Raw genomic sequence first — 23631 nt, forward strand, 5'->3', positions numbered from 1 at the left:
TTGTTTAAGCGATTATACCAACTTATGCTTCCTCCAGAAGCATTTGTGTTCTGTTGACCTCACATCCTTTTAAATTTAATTTAAATTCAATCAGGGAAAACATTTCCCTGATGTCAAGTGAACACTTAGTGTGCTTATTAGTCATACTGTCACTTTCTTCTGTGAAATGCCTGTACTTTTTTTTTTGTCCTTTTTGTCTATTGGTTTATCTTCTTCTATTTCGGCTGCACTGTGTGGCTTGCAGGATCTTACTTCCCTGACCAGGGATGGAACCCTTCCCCCCTACAGTGGAAGCTCAGAGTCCTAACCAGTAGATTGCCATGGAATTCCCTGGTTTGTCTTTTTTGTTTTAAACTGATTTTTAGGAGTTCCTTATAAGTTTTGGATGCTGATTGTCATATGTGTTGCAGTTATCATCTCTCAGTTTGTGGTCTGCTGTTTCATTTTCATGAAAGATGAACACAAGTTCCTAATTTGGACATAGTCAAATCTATCAACTTTTTTTCCTTTATGATTTGCATTTTTCTTCTTGTTTAACAAAATCCTTCCCATTCCTGAGGTAAAAAGATACTCTCTTAAGTTCTATAGTTTTACATTTCACAATTAGGAATCCAATCCATGTGGAATTCATTTTGTACATGGTGTGAGATAAGGGCTCGACTTTTACCTTTTCTCTTATGGACAACCTGTTCCAGCATTATTTATTCCAAGTCTATCTTTCCCCCACTGATTTGCCATGCCACATCTGTAATAAAGCAAGGGTCTCTATTTGTATGGGTCTGTTTCTGGACTTCTGGTTTTGTTCCACTTGTTTATTTATTTATTTATCTTTGCACCAATACAATGCTGCTTTAATTATAATTCTTGATAAGGAAATTCCTTCTACCTCATTCTTCAGGAGTGTCTTGGCTATTAGCCTTTTGTTTCTCTGTATACATTTTAGAAACAGCTTGTTGGGTCCCATGAAAACCAACTGAACCAAAACACTTGTGACTTTGACTGGAATTGCATTGAGTCTTTAATCTCCAAATATTTTGGGATTTTCCTGTTGTCTTTCTGTTTTTGGTTTCTAGTTTAATTCCACTGTGATCTGAAAGTAGACAATAGATAATTTATATTCTTTTAAATTTACTATGAACCATTTTTTATGGTCCAGAATGTGGTCTACCTTGGAATGTTCCACATGATCAGGAGAAGAATGTGTACTCTGCTGTTGTGGATGTAGTCTATTGATGTCCATTATCTCCATTTGATTGATGGTACTGTTGAGTTCAGTTATGTCCTTACTGATTTTCTGCCTGTTGGATCTGTCCATTTCTGATAAAGGTATACTGAAATCTCCAACTATAATAGTGGATTCGTTTATTTCTCCTTGCAATTCTGTTAGTATTCGCCTCACATATTTCAATGCTCTGTTGTTAGGCATATACACATTAAGGATTGTTAGGTCTTGCTGGAGAATTGGCCTTTTTATCATTATGTAATGCCCTTCTTTATCCCTGACAGCTTTCCTTACTCTGCAGTCTGCTCTGTCAGAAATTAATATATCTACTCCTGCTTTCTTTTGATTAGTGTTAGCATGGTATATTTTTTCCCATTCATTTGCTTTTATTCTGTATATGTCTTTATATTTAAAGTAGATTTCTTGTAGACAACATATGGTTGGGTCTTGTTTTTTGATCCACTCTGACAATCTCTGTCTTTCAATTGGTGCATTTAGACCATTGACATTCAAAATGATTTTTGATACACTTGGACTAGTAGCTACCCATATATGTTACTGTTTTCTATTTGTTGCCCTTGTTCTTTGTTCCTAGCTTTGTCATTCTTCCGTTTTCTGTCTTTTGTAGTTTTAACTGAGCATTTTATATGATTCCATTTTCTCGCCTTCCTTAGCATATGTTATACTTCTTTAAAAATTTTTTTTTTATTGTTTGCCCTAGAGTTTGCAATATACATTTACAACTAATCCAAGTCTTTCAAATAACCCTACAATGTGTCATGAATAGTAAGAGTAGCTTATAGTAATAAAATAATCCTAATTCCTCCCTCTCATCCTTTTCTATCACTGCTATCATTCATTTCACTTATACATAAGCATATTTATATATGCATAAATAACTGAATACATTGTTGCTATTGTTATTTTGAACAATAACAATATGTTATTGTTAGACCAATTAAGAATAAGAAAAATAAGTTTTAATTTTCCCTTCACTTATTCCTTCTCTGATGTTCTTCCTTTCTTCATGCAGATCTGAGTTTCTGAACTGTGTCATTTTCCTTCTCTTTAAAGAAGTTCTTTTAACATTTCTTGCAAGGCAGTTCTACTGGCAGCAAATTCCTTCAATTTTTATTTATCTGAGGAAGTCTTTCTCTCTCCTTCACTTTTGAAAAATAATTTCACAGGTTACAGAATTCTAGGTTGGTTTTTTCTCTCAACACTTTAAATATTTCACTCCACTTTCTTCTTGCTTGCATGGTTTCTGAGAAGTGGGATGTAATTATCTTTGTTCCTCTATAACTAATATGTTTTTTTCCCCTCTGGCTTCTTTCAGGAGTTTATCTTTATCTTTGATTTTTCTGTAGCTTGAAAATGATATGCATAGGTATAGTTTTTCTGGCATTCATCCTGCTTGCAGTTCTCTGAGCTTCCTGGATCTGTGATTTGGTGTCAAACATTGATTTGGGGTTAATTCTCAGTCATGATTGTTTCAAAGATTTCTTCCGTTCCTTTCTTTCTTGTCCTTCTGGCATTCCCATTACAAGCACGTTATACCCTTTGTACTTGTCCCATAGTCCTTGGACATTTTTTTTTTAATCTTTGTTCTCTTTGCTTTTCAGTTTTGGAGGTATCTATTGTGATATCCTTGAGATCAGAGATTCTTTTCTCGGCTGTGTCTAGTCTGCCAGTAAGCCTATCAAAGGCCTTCTTCATTTCTGTTGTAGAGGTTTATCTATAGCATTTTCTTTTGGTTCTTTGGATTTCCATCTCTCTGCTTACATTGCCCATCTGTTCCTGCATGCTTTCTACTTTATCCATTAGACCCCTTAGCATATTAATCATAGTTATTTTGAATTCCTGATCTGATTAATTCCAACATCCCTGCCATATCTGAGTCTGCTCTAATGCTTGTTTTGTCTCTTCAAACTTTTTTTTGCCTTTTAGTATGTCTTATAATTTTTTCTTGGTAGTCAAATAATGATTTTTACTGGGTAAAAAGAACTGTTGTAAATAGGTCTTAGTAATGTGATGGTGAGGTGTAGAGGGAGAGGAAGCGCTCTATAGCCCTAAGATAAGGTCTCAGTCTTTTAATGAGCCTGTACTCTTGACTGTGAACTTTACCTGTGCTTTTCAGTGCCCTCTCCCGCTTTAGTTGGAAAAGGATGACTAGAGTGGGCTGAAGTTGGGTATCTCTTCCATTCCATGTGGAAGGCTTGAGCCAACTGGAGTTGGGTATTTCCCTTCTCCCAGATCAGTTAGGCTCTGGTTAAATAATTTCTCCTGACAGCAGACTTTGTTAAGAGTAGAATATTCTGGCATATTTCAAATTGGTTCCTTTTTCCCTCCCTTTGCTAAAAGCACAAGGGAATTTTTCTCCGATATTCAATGTGAGAACTCGGTAGAGCTATAGGAGGTAAAACTCACAAAAGTTTTACCCCCAAAGACTGGGTTCCCCCAGAGTTTTTATTTCTCTGACTTATCCACACTCATCTCCAGCAATTTGTCAATTACAGTTGTTTTTCCTACTTTAGCACTGGTTCCTATGGAGGTTTTAATAAGTTGTAATTCTCCCTGTTCTCCTATCGATCTCTCCAATTGTGGCAGTGGTTTGCCCTGTGACCTTGCTTCTCTTACAGATCTAATAAGTTGCTTTTAAGTTTTTTCAGCTTTTTACTTGTTAGGATGGAGAGGTGACTTTCAAGCTTCTTACTTGCTGGACTGGAAGCTGGAAGTTTGCACTGAATTTTTAAATTTGGGAATAACTCTCATTTCTACCATGTTATGTGTTCTTATCTGGAAACATGAAATAGTCCTCTACTTATTAAAGGCTTTTAAAATATCTTTTAATAATTTTATAATTTTCTCCATAAAGGTCTATTCTCATCTTGTGTTAGTGAGCTCAGGCTGCCGTAACAAGATACCAGAGATCAGGTGATTTAAACAATAGAAATTTATTTTCTCATGGTTTTGGAGGCTGGAAGTTTGAGATCAGGGTGCTAGAATGGCTGGGTTCTGGTGGTATCTCTCTTCCTGCCTTGCATATGGCTACCTTCTTGCTGTGTCCTCACATTGTAGAGAGAGGGCTCTGGTGTCTCTTCTCATAAGGGTACCAGTTCTACCCTAAGGGTGGATCAGGGTCCACCCTTATGACCTCATTTAACCTCAATCACCCCCTTAAAGGCCTTATCTCTAATACAGTCACATGGCAGGGCATGGTTAGGGCTTCCATATAGCAATTTTGAGGGGACACCATTCAGTCCATAGCACATGTTTCATTAGATTCAGTCCTAAATACTAAATGTTTTTAATGCCATTATAAATGGTTTTATTTTCATTATCTTATTATACTTTTAAGTGGTTTATGGTAAATGGACGTGTAATTCATTTTTATATACTGATTTTATAAGAACTTGCTTTTATACAAATGATAGCATGATAGATCTAAGAATAATACTACCAAATTTTAATTTTTTTGAAAACTTCTTTATTTTAGATTCACTGCTACACAGAGTCACATAATCCTCAAATTCCAAGTTTACAACTGATCATCACAAGATCCCTATCCATATATACATTAGTTAGAGGGAAAAAGTTCTATACAAAATTTTAGTAGTTACATTTGTAAGCAATACTGAATTAGTGAAAGCTGAAGAACTCCTAATGCATTACACATAGGATAACCACTCAAATATAAGAAGAGAGGCAATACAGGAAAATTTCCTGGATGGTCTAGAAAAATGATAAAGGCATTTATGATGAGATAAATGCTTTAAATTAATTAATTAATTAATTAATTTTTGGCTGCATTGGGTCTTCGTTGCTGCATGTGGGCTTTCTCTAGTTGCGGCGAGCAGGGACTACTCTTCGTTGTGGTGCAGAGGCTTCTCATTGCAGTGGCTTCTCTTGTTGCAGAGCATGGGCTCTAGGGTGCATGGACTTCAGCAGTTGTGGGAAACGTGCTTAGTTTCTCCGCGGCATGTGGGATCTTCCTGGACCAGGGCTTGAATCCATGTCTCCTGCATTGGCAGGCGGATTCTTAACCACTGCACCACCAAGGAAACCCGAGATAAATGCTTTTAGTACACAACCTATTGGGCAAATGAAACTGCCACATAGGTTGGCACTTTCGCTTTTGAATATTTGTGGTATGGTATTACCCATTTATCTGACATTCAAACATAAAATTTCAAGTCTGGTTCTCAAAACGGTTGCTTGATGTTTTTGAATAGTGTATGGTGTACTCAGAGTGCTTTTTTCATTTATCTTTTCTTCTTTTGTAAGGTTTAGTGGGACTGCGCAATGCTGGAGCAATAGTCCAGAATGTCCTGAATAGTGAATTCCATTGTAACACCAGATCCAGGATAACAGCGAGCTATCAAACCTTCAAAATGCTTGTACTGGCGTATAAATTCATCCTGCATGGAGTGCCACACCACCTATAATAAAAAATGAAAATAAGAGTCATTAAACTGTGAATGGAAATAATACACAGTCAAGTATGTAGAAATAATGTCAAGATATATTCTAAGGATTTAGAATAGCATAATAGTTAAGAACATACATTCTGGAGCTAGAAACTAGCTCCTTCCACTTATAAGGTTTGTGACCTTGAGTACGTTACATCATTGCTCTGTGCCTCAAGTTCCTTATCTGTATACTGGGGTAATGATAATACCTTCCTCACAAGCTTCAGGTGAGGTTAAGTGAGTGGATACACGTAAAGTGCTCAGAACAGTGTGACACAGTAAGCACTCATTACATTTAGCTGTTATTATATTTACTCCAATATCCAACACCGATCTGGATATGCACAACTATGTATGAAACTAAGACTAATGATTAAACGAAATGCAACAATGAATGCTTAAATTTCATTTCACATGAAAGTTTAACAATTTCTTTATCTAAAACTGATGATGCAAAACATTGCTTGATGCCATGGAGGACACCAAGATGAGTCAGACCAATCATCTGCAATCAAAGGAATTTATAACCTGGAAGTGGAAATCATGATGCAGACAACTATCAAGACAGAATCTGATACACACATTGACATATTAGCTAATAGTAATAGGTTATATTTATTGACTTATTTCATATCAGCACAGTACAAAGTGCTTTATGTAAACATTATCCTTTTTAAGTCTCATGACAACCTGGTGAGGGTGGGTACTATGAAATCATCCCTATCTGCCAGTTGAGGGGATTTTTCCTTATAAACCCTCAATTCCTAATAGACAACTTAAGACTATTTACTAAACAGTTTTACTTACACTTTTTTTGCTTCTCATCTTTTAGCTCATGGAATTTCATCCACCTGGAAGGCCACTTCTCCTACTTTATCTGTTAAGTTAGTATATGACTTTCAGAGGCTAACACAAGTGCTTTCCTTCATGAAGCCTTCCATGGTGTTAAAATCAGAATTATTCTCACTCATCTCTGGGCCTTTCAGTATGGCTTATAAAGAATGATGGCTCAGTTGGCAGTTTAAATCTGACTCTACCATTCATTAGCTATGAGATCATGGTCATATTTCTCCACCTCTCTAAGCTTTGATTTTCTCATGTATAAAATGGCAATGACAATAATAGTAGTGCCCACTATACAGGAGAGGTATTATTTCTACTTTTCAAATAAGGAAATTGAGGCTCAGAGAGGTGAAGTAATTTGCCCCAAACCATGAAGCTTTATCTGGAGCCAGATTGTGAACCCATTTCCAGCTCCAACCCCCATGCTCAGAATCACTCCACTGTACTTATATACACCATTCCATTTCCTTGCTACCCTCAAAACTAAAACAAAACAAAACAGCAACAAAAAATCCCATCCCCAAACAAAAGAAAAACAACTTAATGCCTTAAAACAATAAAAAAGAAATACAAAATAAACAGGAATAGCCATATAAACTTATATAAATATTATTCCTTTCTTCCCCTCACAATTCATTACTCTGGTCTGTACCTTGTGGAACTTTACTCCTACACTAAAATTAGAAAATGCATAGTATTTCTAGAGGAATATTTTGGAGAAAAGTGATATATATAAGGATGTGCAATCTAGGATGGTTCAAAGAACTAAAGCATACCTGAAGTAAGTTCTCCTCTTCACACAAATGTTTGTCAACCTTCTTGTAGAGGTTATCTAGACCTTTTTTTACTTCCTTTCCAGGATACTCTTTAATAACTTTTCGGAGTTCTTGTTTGTTAAATGCAAGTTGATAGCTTACTTCCTCTTCTCTTATACCCTGTGCTACCCGAGCTTCAACGCCTTCAAAGAAATGCTTCGAGGAAATGGAAAGAAATAATGGCTAAGAACTGCTTTCATTACCACTTAAAAAAAATCTGATTATAAAATAGTATATATTCATTATGTAAAAATAAGACAATGTGTGAAAATATAAAGGATTTAATAATAATCAGCTATTATTATACCACTCAGAGATAACCACTGTCAACATTTTAGATTTCCTGCTAGTCTTTTGATGTGTGAGTACATAAATGAGATTATAATTCTGCATGCTGTTTTTCCACTTAATATTTTATATGTTTTCCCAAAGTATAAATTTTAATGGCTGTATAATGTTCCATCCAATGACTGAACTACAATTTGTTTATTCATTCCTCCAGTATTGAGTATTTAATATTTTTCACTCTTTTGTCTTGGAGTTGGCAAAATCTACTCATCAAAAAAAAAATCTCTTATAAATACAGTTGTCACAAATAACTTTCATATGTACGTATTTACCCACATTATTGATTACTACCCAGCGTAAATTTCTAGACTATAATTCCTCAGTTGAGGAGTATAATTGTTAAGCATTCTGAGGACTCTTCATATACACAAACTGCTTCCCAGAAAAGTTTATATTTATATATTAAGCAGTTTATATTTCTGTCAACAGTATATGAGACTGTCATCTTACCATACTATCTTACCATACTATCATCAGCATTAGCACAATTAAAAAACAAATCTTTGCCACTTTAAAAAGTGAAAAAAGTTTGTCATTTTATTTCACAATTCTTTGGCTATAAATGAAGTTAACCTGCTTTTCAGATGCTTAGTGGTACATTCAGAACCCTTGCCCATTTATATGTTGAGGTCTTAGTGCTTTCCTCATTGATTTTAAAAAGATCTTTTAGATTAAATATACTGACATGGTGTTACATATTCTCCTCAGGTTGTCTTTTAAGTATAATTGGTCTTTTAATATGCATATTGATTGGAAAGTCTTTATCTGAGCACAATATAACTTAATACCGAGAAGCCAAATCCAGTCATTACTTTTCTCTAAAATTTTCTTAGCAATTATTATTTACTCTTATAAATTATTAATTTTTTGACAGTAATTTTTGGACAAGTCTATCCCTGGTAATTTTAAAATTTTGTTTCTACAGAGACTTTTAATTGGTTATTATAACATAAAGGAAATAAACTATATTTTTGATATATTTATCTTGAATCCTGTTAATTTACCAGATAAAATAATTCCAACATATTATATATAGGTAATTATAACCTTGACTCTCCTTTGTATATCTTTATGTTTCGGTCTTATTGCATTGGCTAGATCTTCCATAACAATGTTAAATAATAAGGGGTCTATCAATGTTTCTGCTTTAAATTTGATTTCAAAGGAAGTGCCTCTATGTTGCAGGTAAGTATCATGTAGGCTTTAGGTCTGAGACCAACCTTCTACCCTAAAGGAATATCTGTCTGTTCTTAAGTTTTAGAAAGAACTGGTTCTGCATTTGATTAAATGTCTTTTAATCAAAACAATTCTTTGAATTATTGACAACAAATACATAAATTTTATTTGACTCATTTAAAGTTAAAAACTTATAGAAGATGACTAATCATATTGTGGACAAAGTTAGTTAGAAGGGTCCATTTAAGCTTCTACTATGTTGCACAGTTCTCTAAAACTATCATTTCTCAGTTTTTAAAAAATATTTATTTTGTTTATTTATTATTTTTTGGCTGTGTTGGTTCTTAGTGATATGTGGGCTTTTTTGTTGAGGCGCACAGGCTCCAGGGCGTGTGGGCTCTTTGATTTGCGGCACTCGGGCTCTCTAGTTGAGGTGCACGAGCTCAGTAGTTGTGGCATGCAGGCTCAGTTGCCCCGCGGCATGTGGGAATCTTAGTTCCCCAAACCCGTGTCCCCTGCATTGGAAGGCGGATTCTTTACCACTGGACCACCAGGGAAGTCCCTCATTTCTCACTTTTAATGATAAGACTTGCTCTGGGGAATGAGAAGTCGGGAAAAGAAAAGGCAACGAACAAAACAATTTTTGTTTTTCCTTTTATCCTGATAAAGTTTTCAAAATCTTCACCTGAACTAGGGATAAAGGTTAGCCATTTATGAGGTAAGAAATAAAAGATTCTGGTATAATGGAAAAGCCTAAATCTACGGTTCACCCCCAGCTTTGCTACTTTCCAGTTATTATAACTTTTCATTTACTTTCAGTTTCTTTGTTTGTAAAATGGGGATAATACCATCTTACTCCACATCACTGTTTATAGGAATTAAAAGAAATAATGTATATAAAACATCTAGCAGTGTCTTGGCACACTGGCAGCTTAAGTATCCGAGTCTCTCCTTCCTTATCTTCCTACATCAATATATGAGCAAATTTAAAACAAATGTCTGTTGTGTTATTCACATGTACACAGGTTCAAAACCAGGAAAAATATACTGAATGGAAATATACTTACATTTAGTTTTTCAAGAGGTTGTCCTAAAGAGTAAATGACGTAAGACTGAAGGTGATCTGTGTATTTTTGTTTGGCTTCTTTTTTTTCAGCTTCTAGACATGAGATTTTCAAACGAGAAAGTGTTGCAAAAATATGGTGGAAGTTTTCCATCATGACTACATCCCTGGGCGTCTTCTGGCTTTCGTTAGCTACTTTCTCCACTAAAATGAAAACAGAAAAAACATAGTAACATCATGACATAAGTATAACCATATTTAGCTAGGAAAAATTTACATGATTTTTTTCATTTGTAAGTTGAAGAAGTAAGCACATTTCCGGACTTAATAAAATAAAATATATTGTATTGAAGGATCTTCACATCTACCTAAACCTAATAAAAAATCATTCTAAAACAGTCCTAAATATATACATATGGAAACTTAGTATAGAATAAAGGTGGCTTTTCAAATCAGTGGGGAAATGATGAATTATTCAAAATGTTTAGGACAACTAGCTGGTCCTTTGGAATACATTAAATTTGGATTCCTATTTCACATCTTTCAGACAAACAAATTCTAAATTGCTCAAGTACTTAAAATGTTAAAAGCAAATAAATGAATACAATCATAAGTACTAAGAAAAATAAAACCAATTAAAGAAATAATTTTGTGATAGTATGAACTTCTAAGAATGGCCCCAAACTTAGAATCATAAAGAGGAAGACGAATAAATATGATGAATAAATATTTCAAATAAAATTTGAAAGCTTTTGCATGGTAAAACATACCATAAACAAAACTGATTTATAGTCTTTCAGGTTTACAAAGAATATAAAGATTGATAATACCTAGTAATATTGGGCTTTGATGCAGATGTGATAGAAACTTTCACCAAATGCTCAAAGCACTAAACTGGTATAATCTTTCTGTGTGGCTATTTGGCAAAAGCCTCAACACAGACACAAAACTTTTGACCCAGTAATTCCATTTCTAATAACTGATCCTAAGGAAACTATTGGACAAGTATACAAAAATATATGGAGGAAACTGGAAACAAACTAAATGCCTATTAACAAAAGATCTGGTAAATAAATAATGATACATGGAATACTATGCAATCATTAAAAATGATTATGGTTATCTACATTAATAGACAAAGAAAGACACCTGAAGTATAGAGTCTAGTAGGTTCCAAAACAGTGTGTAAGGTATGATAAAACTTTTAAAATTAGAGAACACACACACATACAATATGCACATATACACCAGCGAGAGAGATATACTCAAAAGTTTAGCAGGGAAAAAATTAAATGTTATCTTCGCATGATTAGATTACAAATTATCCTTATTTTCTTCTTGATTATTAAAATCAGTTTGCTGATTTTGGGGGGTATGTAATGAGCATATATTACTTTACAATCAGAAAAAGCAAAGCTACTTTGAATTTTAGAAGAACTATCAACCATACAAACATTCAATCATATAATTTATCTATCTTTCCCCTAAACCTGTTTCCACTGAAAATGTTATCTATAACTGGTGAGATAATTCCACTTCCTGTCAATTTTTTAGCTTTATAAATTTCTGAATAGATGCAATCAGATCATTTAAAATTAAACAACACATCCACACTGTTTCTGTAACTTAATTGTGTGATCTGACATAGGAAGACGGTGAATTATAGTATTTTAGCATTAATCTACCTTATGTGACACATATGAAAACAGGCCTAAAGAAGTGAATTGAATTTTTTAAGGTTACACAGACATCACTGCTGATCATCTCTGGAAGACTCTTGCTAAAAAGCAATGTAATCTGGGAGATCATTTTTTGTGTTTAAACAATGAATTTCAATTTTGCATAGTGATAAGCACATATGAATGCTAAAATATAAGTGGTTCCTGGTGAATACAAATGGGTTTTATGTACTGCTTATTTTTCAAAATTAAGAAATCTTTAATTTCAGAAAACTTAAAAAAGACTATAGAATATGGAAAATAATAAATACATCTGTCTCCAACTTCTAACTTACCAGAAATAATGAAAACCAACCAAAAACTTCTTTAGAATGTAACAAAAGCTTACCATTAACAAACACTCCTCTGATAAGTTTAGTATATGCTTTATCTAGATCTCCACGACGCTCAGCATTTTTAAAGATTGATTCTGCAAGTCCAGCAAATTCTTCAAATTCAGCAACAAATGGGAGAATTCCTACTTTACTCTTCTTTGAGATCTTTACTTCCTCCATTTGCCTTATTTGGTTACTCTAAAGATAGGCAGAATGCAAAGGAGAAAAATAGCCAAGCAACTTAGAAACAGCATATAATTTAAAGCAAATGTATACATCATAGAGACAGGACATAATTTAATACCTAGAAAATTTTGAATGTTTACTAAATAAAGATTAACACAATAGGGATAACTAAGAAAAACTATTTCTACAGATTAAAAAGTACATATATTTTACATAAGAAAATAAAGTCAAGGAAAAATATATAGAGTTATTTAAAACAAGATGCAATCAAAGCTTGTGAACCTCAGGTCTTTGTTTAAAGTAAAAACAACCAATAAACATTTTTATCATTTACAAAAGATAGGTATACAGTGATAGTCCATTCTGGGGCAGAGCAGATATCAGAGCACACACAGGATTTCTCAAGATTATTTCTGGTTGGTGGCTATGCAGTCAAGTTTGAGAACCACAGTTTATTTCCAAATCACAGCAGCCTAAAACTTGTTTGGATAGAGAAGTTCTGTATCTTTGGGGTATGAGAACAGAGAAGGAAAACAGGCATTTCTACTATGGATTTGCATTATATAATTTTCCATGTATCTATTAGTTATTTATTCTAAATTTGTAAGCAAAGTGCTTCTGTATGATGGTGACAAAGTGCAAAAGGGAAGTTTCATATAGACAGAATCTAGACACTTGGGTTCAAAATGATCCGTGGGTTCAATTATGGTTCTATGTACTTCTCAGGTTATCTAGGTCTATTCACAGTAAGAATTACATTGCCAAGTATTGTTGGATCATTTTCAACTCTTACCTAAAATTTCACTGTGTTGAGGTTTTGGGGGTAAAACCTGAAAACCATATGACATGTGGATTAGAAAAGTAATTGTTCTTTTATTCAATGTTATTGGAAGTCCCAGTCACAGCAATCAAGTAAGAAAAAGAAATAAAAGGAATCTAAATTGGAAAGGAAGATGTAAAACTCTATTCGCAGAGGACATGATATTATACACAGAAAATCCTAAAGATGCCACCAAAAAACTATTAGAACTAATAAATGAATTCAGCAAGATTTCAGATAACAAAGTAAATATACAGAAATCTGTTGTGTTTCTATATTATTAATAAGGAACCATCAGAAAGAGAAATTAAGAAAACAATCCCATTTACAGTTGTAACAAAAAGAATAAAATACCTAGGAATAAATCTACCTATGGAGGTAAAAGACTTGTACTCTGAAAACTGTAAGACACTGGTGAAAAAAACTGAAGACAACACAAACAAATGGAAAGATAAACCGTGCTCAATGATTGGAAGAATTAATATTGTTAAAACGACCATACTTCCCAAGGCAATCAAGAGAGTCAATGCAATTTCTATCAAAATACCAATGGCATTTTTCACAGAACTAGGACAAATAATTCTAAAATTGGTATGGAAACACAAAAGACCATAATAGTCAAAGCAATCTGGAGAAAGAAGAACAAAGCCAGAGGTATTATGCTCCTTGGTTTCAAACTATACTACAAAACTACAGTCATCAAAACAGTACGGTACTGGCACAGAAACAGATACATAGATTTATGGAACAGAACAGAGAGCCCAGAAATAAACCTGTGCTTATATGGTTAATTAATCTACGATAAAGAAGGCAAGAATATACAATGATGAGACAGCCAAATCTTATCATTTTCAAAGGTTTAAGAGTGCAAATCCATGTCACTATAGTGTGAGGAATCCTGAAAAGCAAACCAAATGCAGCTAAGAAATGTACCAGACTGCAGAGTCCAGCTTGGTAGTACTTGATGTGTCAGTTACTTTCTAATTTTATCTCTGGTTCTTGCTAGGCTAACATTTTTAGCACTGTTCCTTGAAAAATAGTTTGGGCTTGGCCACCATATGAAAGTGCCAAACTCAGGTGCTATCTATTCCACTTTCTGCAGTCATCTGACATTCATGTTTCTGTCTTAATACACAAAGACCCATTCATTACCCATTCATTATGCCCTAGGTTCTGATCTTGTCCCATGTACCAAAACATATAACACTTACTGAGCAAACACAATCAACCAGACACTGAGAAGACGTGAGTTAAAATAATAAACAGAGTGATGACAGCCAGCAGAAGGAACCATCCTTCTCCCTTTGGTGATAAGAGGTATATCCTTTAGAAATACATGCAATTTAGGAGAAAATGAGTTTATACCTTTGTCTAGGTTAATTCTGGTTAATTTCTTCACTTCCCAGTCTTGAGAGTAACATGAACAATCTTTAATAAACTATTATTAATTACTAGTACTATTATCACCACCACCACCACCATTGCAAGTGATCCATTAGTAAGCTCTTATTCTGTGCCAGGCAATGTGCTAAGCACTTCATTTGAACCCATGTCTACATCTACCTGATACTACATCTTATGCTTTCAACAACTATGCTCTATTGGGTTGAGAGGTATTATATAGTTATATTTTCCTGATAAAAGCAACAGAACCTTCATATTCTGTAAATATATAGTATCCTCATGATTCAGTGTTCCAGTTATGTCAAACGGGACTCATTATCTTAGCCTTTGGTAGTTCTTCCTTTTCCTTTTGGCTATCAGCTTGCAATCAGACCTTCCAGGTTTATCATCACCTCTGGAGAAGGCAGGGTAGGGAAGAGGATAAGCCTTAAATGGTTAAATTTCATAATATTTCAAATGCCAAGTGAAAGCACTTGGTAGGGAAGGAGGTACAAGACTGTTGAGATGACATTTAAGTTTCTACAGTGGACACAGACTGTTTTTAAATTTTTAGAATCTCAATAAATATTTTTAGAAAGTATAAAAAATGATATGATTTTAATTGCCCTTAATATTTTTATTATTCTCCTATTATTCTATGGCTATTCAAAAGCTGGATTTAACTTAGAGGTTACATAGTTGAAAAATTCAGATGATAAATATCCACTTTTATATACTAAATATATTAATAAAATGAAACTTTTTTTTTAGAACCTGGCCCAGTCCAGTTCATACCTACAAGCTTACCAAAACCTAACAGAAAAAAAAAAGTTAATGATTTTTATTCCCTATTAGAAGGAGGAAAATGGTGATTGCCAAAAGTTAACATAAGAACAATTTATTCTTAAAATAAAGCAATATGATTATTAATTAAAGCTATTAAACTAATTTAAATAAGCAACTAAAATAATCCAGTTATTAATTATCTTATTGGAGTATATTAAAAGAAGAAAAACAATAAATTCAAGTGATAGTTTCAATTCTTTCATTAAATCTATGATCATTAATAGTCAACTGAGATTTCAGTTACTTAGTGGATCTCTTATTCAGCTACTGCCTCTATGCCACCTACTCCAGAACTTGCCAAGATTCACAGTGTAGATGGGAAACTAGCTAGCACAGCACCATCCAATTAACGATGTTCATGTAAATCATAGCCAACACCTTGCTTCAAGGCTTTGGGCAGTAGATCCCACAGTGGAAAGCTGGAAATCTCTTGGTTTATATACATTTTTTTGCAATGGTTAGAATTCGAAGTTATTAAAAAACAAACAAAAAACAAAAAAAATGAACTTACAATACATTTATCAAAGTTCCTTTTGACAGTCACCAAAACATTTCCCAATGTAGTACTTAGAAAAGAAGCAGGATCCACATTTTGTGCAGTCCACACATGATGACTCATTTTGACTAGCATGTAAAGGGAGTTAAAGCTATCGATTTTGTCTCCTAATGCAATCAGGTTGTTCAGTTCTGGCTCAATGCAGCGAAATATTTTAATCATCATTTGGCGAATCATATCTTTCCTGTTCAGAAAGCATACAAAATATAGAAAAGTTATTACAAGCTTCAGGTGTATTCATCTTCAACTTTATCCCCCGGGTGTACACAAAATGACTAAAATTTGATATTTCAACTAACACTGTCCAAATATGACGAACTAATTATTCTATAGTGGTTTCCAATACAAACATATTTTTTTGAAGTTAAGTATTATCACTCAAAATAACTTGGTCATTTGTAAAACTGGGTCCTGAAATGTACTTTGTGATTTCTGAGAAATACACTGCAATTCAAATGCTACTTCCTACCAGCAAATATCAAAATTGATTGCATTTCTGTGATTGCTATAACAAAGAAGAGCCGAAGAGCCATAAACAGGACGAATTTTACTTCAGTAAGATGTTTGATAAGACACCGGGCACACACGCTGATGCTCTGAGTGCTGTCAGTTATGGAGAGTCATCTGAACTCCTCACTGAGCAGCACTCCTTTCTGCTCAATTTAAAGTTTATTTTTTTTCCAAAATAAACAACAGATAGTAACAAACACATACTCAGATGAAACAGGCAGTGGTGTGCCAGCATTATGTTGCCGTGACGACGTTCCTCCATCTAGGTCCTCTGCTTCAGTCTGCAAAAATTATTCAGGTACTTTATATAATAAAAGACCAACAATTTGACTAGTTTATATAGCAATAGCCTGCTCAGTCTTAAAATTCCTAGGAGAGAATATATTATGAGAAATAATGATTTTTAAAGGCAGTATTACCGACAAAACTATACAATTTAGTATGCTGTTTAAGAATGTTCAGGGGGGCGTCCCTGGTGGCGCAGTGGTTGAGAGTCCTCCAGCTGATGCAGGGGACATGGGTTCGTGCCCCAGTCTGGGAAGATCCCACATGCCGCGGAGTGGCTGCGCCCGCAACGGCAGAGGCCACAACAGTGAGAGGCCCGCATGCCGGGGGGCGGGGGGGGGGGAGAATGTTCAGGAAGTGCTTTGTTCTTAGATTTTATCTGAGAATTACTGTGGCATGAGAAGTTGTGTTTGTGTGTGTGCACATGAGGGGAAAGGAGGAGAGAGAAGGTTGAGGAGGCTCAGAGGAAGCATGGGAATGGAAAGCCAGCTCAACAAAAAGCTAAAAACATCCAGAAACAACTTTCAAGAGAGAATTTTAAAAATTAAAGAAATCTCAATGATCATTTTAATAAAATTTTGGTATTAAAAATGCTATACAAAGTTCTTACAGAAGCTAACAAGTAAACATATTAACTACCTGGACCACCTACAACAACAAATCCCTAACCATTTAAAATAATTAATTTGTCATTCATTTTAGGCCTGCTTTTGATATGTTGGTTCTCTCTTTTTTTTGCGGTACACGGGCCTCTCACTGCTGTGGCCTCCCCCTCTGCGGAGCACAGGCTCTGGACACAGGCCCAGCAGCCACAGCCCACGGGTCCAGCCACTCTGCAGCACGTGGGATCCTCCCGGACCAGGGCACGAACCCCTGTCCCCAGCATCGGCAGGCGGACCCCCAACCACTGCGCCACCCGGGAAGTCTCAGTTCTCTTTTTTAAGACGACCTTAATCTAAAAAAAAAAAAAACAAACCACTCAATTTGCACTGTGCTTTTAAGTTCTTCAAAATATTCTTACAAATCTCTCATTTTACTTTCTTACACTTATGCCATCAGAGAGGCATGATGAATAGGTATTATTATACCTATTGCACAGATGAGGAAAAACAGGGATTAAATAATTGCTTTAAGGACTCATAGCTAGTTAGTAACAAAGCCATAAGAAAGATTCAGATTTGAGGCCTCCCCATTTTTTTTTCTTTCTTACTTTCTTTTTTATAAAGACCATGGAATATATACGCAAACATCTTTTTTATTTTTTTAATTCTACTTTTTCTTGATGATTACTAAAACTGTTTTTTAAATAATGTTTTTTGTGGGAACTGCCTAGCAGTCCAGTGGTTAGGACTCGGCGCTTCCACTGCACAGGGCCTGGGTTCCATCCCTGTTCTGGGAAGATCCTGCATGCCACACAGCATGGCCACAAAAAAAAAGTTTTTTGCAAAGTAAATTCAGACATTTTCCCCCCTTACTAATTTAGACAATGTTTAGGCCTAAAATAGTCTGGAATATTAGATTAGATGCCCAAACTCTATCACTGTTTTTATTATCTTGTATGACAAAATATATTTTAAAAAACCTTAATTATAAATTTTGTCTTTTTCTGTTCTGATATTGAAATTGTGGCAATATATTAATTAGGCTAATTATGCTACAGGTCATAAATACTAGCCAATAAATAAATGTGAGCCATACCATAGTTCCAGGCATGCTTTGATGTTGCTGTAGTTTGAAAAATTTACTTATGAAGTCCTGTTCTGCCAGACACAGGGGCTCCAGTTCACTCAGAACCTGTTCAAAGATCTGAAGAAAACCAAAATGATCCTACAAAGAACTGAACCAAAATGCTTAAAATAACATTCCACATTTAATTACTTTTCTGCAGGTACCAGGGATGCTTCATCTATCTCAATAGAATCCTCAAAACAAACACTTTCAAGACTGAAAGGACAATACAGTATTATCAAGGCATAACAGGGCCAGAACATATTTAAAATAAAACTAACAACAATTATTTACTCAAAATCTGGAAAGAGGAACACAGAGATAAACTTTTTTTTTTAACATCGTTATTGGAGTATAATTGCTTTACGAGATAAACTTTTTAAACTTATTTAATGCATTGCAGAGAACAGTTTAGCTTCATAAAAGCTATTTCCTCTTTACTCTGTAGTTGCTCAAATAACTGGATTTATGATTGCAAGCACTTTATGATTTATAACAAACGTACATAAAACTGTTATATCATTTAATTGATAAATCACATTTCAGTTAACATTTGACAATATTTTTTCAGATTCAGAACTGTAAAGTAAGATATGGTTAATTAAAAGAGCCAACGGAGCCCAAATCTTTGAACACAATGAAAGGAATAAAAAACTGATGATAGAAAACTAGTAGTAATGTTTAAGAAGTACTTGTTATTTTACTTTACCTTATCAAATTTGGTTCTGTCAGCAACATCGAGATCAGAGGCTGACATGTTTCCCATATCCAACAAGGAAGATGACTGAGATCTGCGATTCCCTGAACTCTGAACACTGAGTTTATTTAGACTAGAAGTAGATCCAGTTAATTTCCCGGAACTTCCATGAAGACCTAAGAAATAATAAAACTTTAAAAGTTGTGACCTTCATGAATAAAAGATCCATAGCATAAATCAGGGCTATACTGTCTTGGTCTTCTGGGGCTCATACTAGTTAGGGCACAAATCTACCACATGGGACAGAGTGTAGGCTGTCCTTCTCTTTCATTAACATTTGTGTCCTGTTCCTGAACATACTGTAAAGAGTAGTGAAACTATACAGAATCACAGAATAGGACTGAACAATATCTTAAAGATCACATTATGCCTGGCCCAGTCTCACTATAAAGATTAAGCTGCCTGATGATTTCTCTAGACTAAAGTAGATGAGGATTTCTTTCCCACTCAAATGACATGACTATGGATGAAAGTCACCAACCCCCTAAGGTACTAGTTCACATGACAGTTATATTTCCGAATAAAACTGCCACATCCCAATATTACTCACCTCCACATCAAATCAACACATTAGGTGGAAGCATATCAAATTATTCCTGCCATACCAAAAAAGTCAATTACACACGATCCAACTTAATACACTCCTAAACCCAGAAACTCTGCTTTTACAGTAAATGAACTGATTCAAGTTCTTTAAAAACTAAACAAAATGAAGAGAAAAAAAAACACCCTGAAAATTTGTTATATTTAAAATACAACTAAAACATAATACATACATCATTAACTATATATTTTTTAATTTCTTAATTTAATTTTTTAATACAGCAGGTTTTTAAAATTTTTTTATTTTTTTAACATCTTTATTGGAGTATAACTGTTTTACAATAGTGTGTTAGTTTCTCCTTTGCAACAAAGTGAATCAGTTATACATATACATATGTTCCCATATCTCTTCCCTCTTGCATCACCCTCCCTCCCACCCTCCCTATCCCACCCCTCTAGGTGGTCACAAAGCACAGAGCTGATCTCCCTGTGCTATGCAGCAGCTTCCCACTAGCTATCTAATTTACATTTGGTAGTGTATATATGTCCATGCCACTCTCTCACTTTGTCACATCTTACACTTCCCCCTCCCCATATCCTCAAGTCCATGCTCTAGTAGGTCTGTGTTTTATTCCCGTCCTATTACTAATCTCTTCATGACATTTTCTTTTCTTAGATTCCATATATATGTGTTAGCATACGGTATTTGTTTTTCTCCTTCTGACTTACTTCACTCTGTATGACAGACTCCAGGTCTATCCACATCATTCCAAATAACTCAGTTTCATTTCTTTTTATGGCTGAGTAATATTCCATTGTATATATGTGCCACATCTTCTTTATCCATTCATCTGTTGATGGACACTTAGGTTGCTTCCATGTCCTGGCTATCATAAATAGAGCTGCAATGAACATTGTGGTACATGACTCTTTTTGAATTATGGTTTTCTCAGGGTATATGCCCAGTAGTCGGATTGCTGGGTCATATGGTAGTTCTATTTGTAGTTTTTTAAGGAACCTCCATACTGTTCTCCATAGTGGCTGTACCAATTTACATTCCCACCAGCAGTGCAAGAGGTTCCCTTCTCTCCACACCCTCTCCAGCATTTATTGTTTCTAGAGTTTTTGATGATGGCCATTCTGACCGGTGTGAGATGATTATCTCATTGTAGTTTTGATTTGCATTTCTCTAATGATTAATGATGTTGAGCATTCTTTCATGTGTTTGTTGGCAATCTGTATATCTTCTTTGGAGAAATGTTTATTTAGTTCTTCTGCCCATTTTTGGATTGGGTTGTTTGATTTTTGTTATTGAGCTGCATGAGTTGCTTATAAATTTTGGATATTAATCCTTTGTCAGTTGCTTCATTTGCAAATATTTTCTCCCATTCTGAGGGTTGTCTTTTCATGGTTTCCTTTGCTGTGCAAAAGCTTTTAAGTTTCATTAGGTCCCATTTGTTTATTTTTGTTTTTATTTCCATTTCTCTAGGAGATGGGTCAAAAAGGATCTTGCTGTGATTTATATCAGAGTGTTCTGCCTATGTTTTCCTCTAGGAGTTTGATAGTGTCTGGCCTTACATTTAGGTCTTTTAACCCATTTTGAGTTTATTTTTGTGTGTGGTGTTAGGGAGTGTTCTAATTTCACACTTTTACAGGTAGCTGTCCAGTTTTCCCAGCACCACTTATTGAAGAGGCTGTCTTTTCTCCACTGTATATCCTTCCCTCCTTTATCAAAGATAAGGTGACCATATGTGTGTGGGTTTATCTCTGGGCTTTCTATCCAATACAGCAGGTTCTTACTAGCCATCTATTTTACACACATCAGGGTATACATGTCAATCCCAATTGCCCAATTCATCACACCACCATCCCCCCCTCCACTGCAGCTTTCCCCCCTTGGTGTCCACATGTTTGTTCTCTACATCTGTGTCTCTATTTCTGCCCGGCAAACTGATTCATCTGTACCATTTTTCGAGGATCCACATATATGCATTAATATATGATATTTGTTTTTCTCTTTCTGACTTACTTCACTCTGTATGACAGTCTCTAGATCCATCCACGTCTCAACAAATGACCCAATTTCGTTCCTTTTTATGGCTGAGTAATATTCCATTGGAATATATGTACCACATCTTCTCTATCCATTTGTCTGTTGATGGGCATTTAGGTTGCTTCCATGACCTGGTTATTGTAAACAGTGCTGCAGTGAACACTGGGGTGCATGTGTCTTTTTGAATTATGGTTTTCTCTGGGTATATGTCCAGTAGTCGGATTGCTGGATCATATGGTAATTCTATTTTCAGTTTTTTTAGGAACCTCCATACTGTTCTCCATAGTGGCTGTATCAGTTTACAGCCTCACCAACAGTGCAAGAGGGTTCCCTTTTCTCCACATCCACTCCAGCATTTGTTGTTTGTAGATTTTTTGATGATCCTCATTCCAACTGGTGTTAGTTTTGATTTGCATTTCTCTAATAATTAGTTACGTTGAGCAGCTTTGCATGTGCTTCTTGGCCATCTGTATGTCTTCTTTGGAGAAATGTCTATTTAGGTCTTCTGCCCATTTTTGCATTGGGTTGTTTGTTTTTCTTATATTGAGCTGCATGAACTGTTTATCTATTTCAGAGATTAGTCCTTTGTCTGTTGATTTCTTTGCAAACATTTTCTCCCATTCAGAGGGTTGTCTTTTCGTCTTGTTTATGGTTTCCTTTGCTGTGCAAGAGCTCTGAAGTTTCATTAGGTCCCATTTGTTTAATTTTGTTTTTATTTCCATTACTCTAGGAGGTGGATCAAAAAAGATCTTGTTGTGATTTATGTAAAGGAGTGTTCTTCCTCTGTTTTCCTCTAAGAGTTTTATAGTGTCCGGTCTTACGTTTAGATCTTTAATCTATTTTGAGTTTATTTTTGTGTATGGTGTAGGGAGTATTCTAACTTCATTCTTTTACATGTAGCTGTCCAGTTTTCCCAGCACCACTTATTGAAGAGACTGTCTTCCCTTCTTTGTATATCCTTGCTTCCTCTATCATAGATTAGTTGACCACAGGTGCATGGGTTTATCTCTGGGCTTTCCATGCTGTGCCATTGATCTGTATTTCTGTTTCTGTGCCACTACCATATTGTCTTGATACTGTAGCTTTGTAGTATAGTATGAAGTCAGGGAGCCTGATTCCTCCAGCTCCATTTTTCATTCTCAAGATTGCTTTGGCTATTCGGGGTCTTTTGTGTCTCCATACAAATTTTAAGATTTTTTGTTCTAGTTCCATAAAAAATGCCATTGGTAATTTGATAGGGATTGCACTGAATCTGTAGATTGTTTTGGGTAGTATAGTCATTTTCACAATATTTATTCTTCCAATCCAAGAACATGGTATATCTCTCCATCTGTTGCTATCATCTTTAATTTATTTCATCAGTGTATTATAGTTTTCTGCATACAGGTCTTTTGCCTCCCTAGGAAGGTTTATTCCTAGGTATTTTATGCTTTTTGTTGCAATGGTAAATGGGAGTGTTTCCGTAATTCCTCTCTCAGATTTTTCATCATTAGTGTATAGGAATGCAAGAGATTTCTGTGCATTAATTTTGTATCCTGCAATTTTACCAAATTCATTGATTACCTCTAGCAGTTTTCTGGTGGCATCTTTAGGATTCAGTATCATGTCATCTGCAAATAGTGACAGTTTTACTTCTTTTCCAATTTGTATTCCTCTTATTTCTTTTTCTTATCTGATTGCTGTGGCTAGGACTTCCAAAACTATGTTAAATAATAGCGGTGAGAGTGGACATCCTTATCTTGTTCCTGATCTTAGAGGAAATGCTTTCAGTTTATCACCATTGAGAATGATGTTTGCTGTGGGTGTCGTATATGGCCTTTATTACGTTGAGGTAGGTTCCCTCTATGCCCCCACTTTCTGGAGAGTTTTTTTAATCATAAATCAGTGTTGAATTTTGTCAAAAGCTTTTTCTGCATCTATTGAGATGATCATATGGTTTGTTTTTTTTTTTTTTTGTGGTATGCGGGCCTCTCAC

The 23631-nt window shown here is 35.0% G+C and overlaps 1 protein-coding gene across 18 annotated transcripts in view; it reads right to left on the minus strand.

The window, feature by feature from the left end:
• Positions 1–4686: 4686 nt before the first annotated feature.
• EXOC1 (exocyst complex component 1) overlaps positions 4687–23631 on the minus strand; it is a 64359-nt gene continuing 45414 nt past the window's right edge. For all 18 annotated transcript variants that reach the window (XM_067035797.1, XM_067035798.1, XM_059065935.2 and 15 more), the window contains 8 exons: positions 19013–19176; positions 18274–18381; positions 16495–16571; positions 15736–15964; positions 12004–12187; positions 9941–10140; positions 7311–7505; positions 4687–5661 (listed from right to left, as the gene is read on the minus strand). In XM_067035797.1, coding sequence (XP_066891898.1) covers positions 5509–5661; positions 7311–7505; positions 9941–10140; positions 12004–12187; positions 15736–15964; positions 16495–16571; positions 18274–18381; positions 19013–19176 — 1310 coding nt within the window. In that variant the 3' untranslated portion in view covers positions 4687–5508. The remainder of the gene's footprint in view (positions 5662–7310; positions 7506–9940; positions 10141–12003; positions 12188–15735; positions 15965–16494; positions 16572–18273; positions 18382–19012; positions 19177–23631) is intronic.

Source organism: Kogia breviceps, chromosome 6 (assembly GCF_026419965.1).
Source record: "Kogia breviceps isolate mKogBre1 chromosome 6, mKogBre1 haplotype 1, whole genome shotgun sequence".
NCBI classification, from domain to species: domain Eukaryota; kingdom Metazoa; phylum Chordata; class Mammalia; order Artiodactyla; family Physeteridae; genus Kogia; species Kogia breviceps.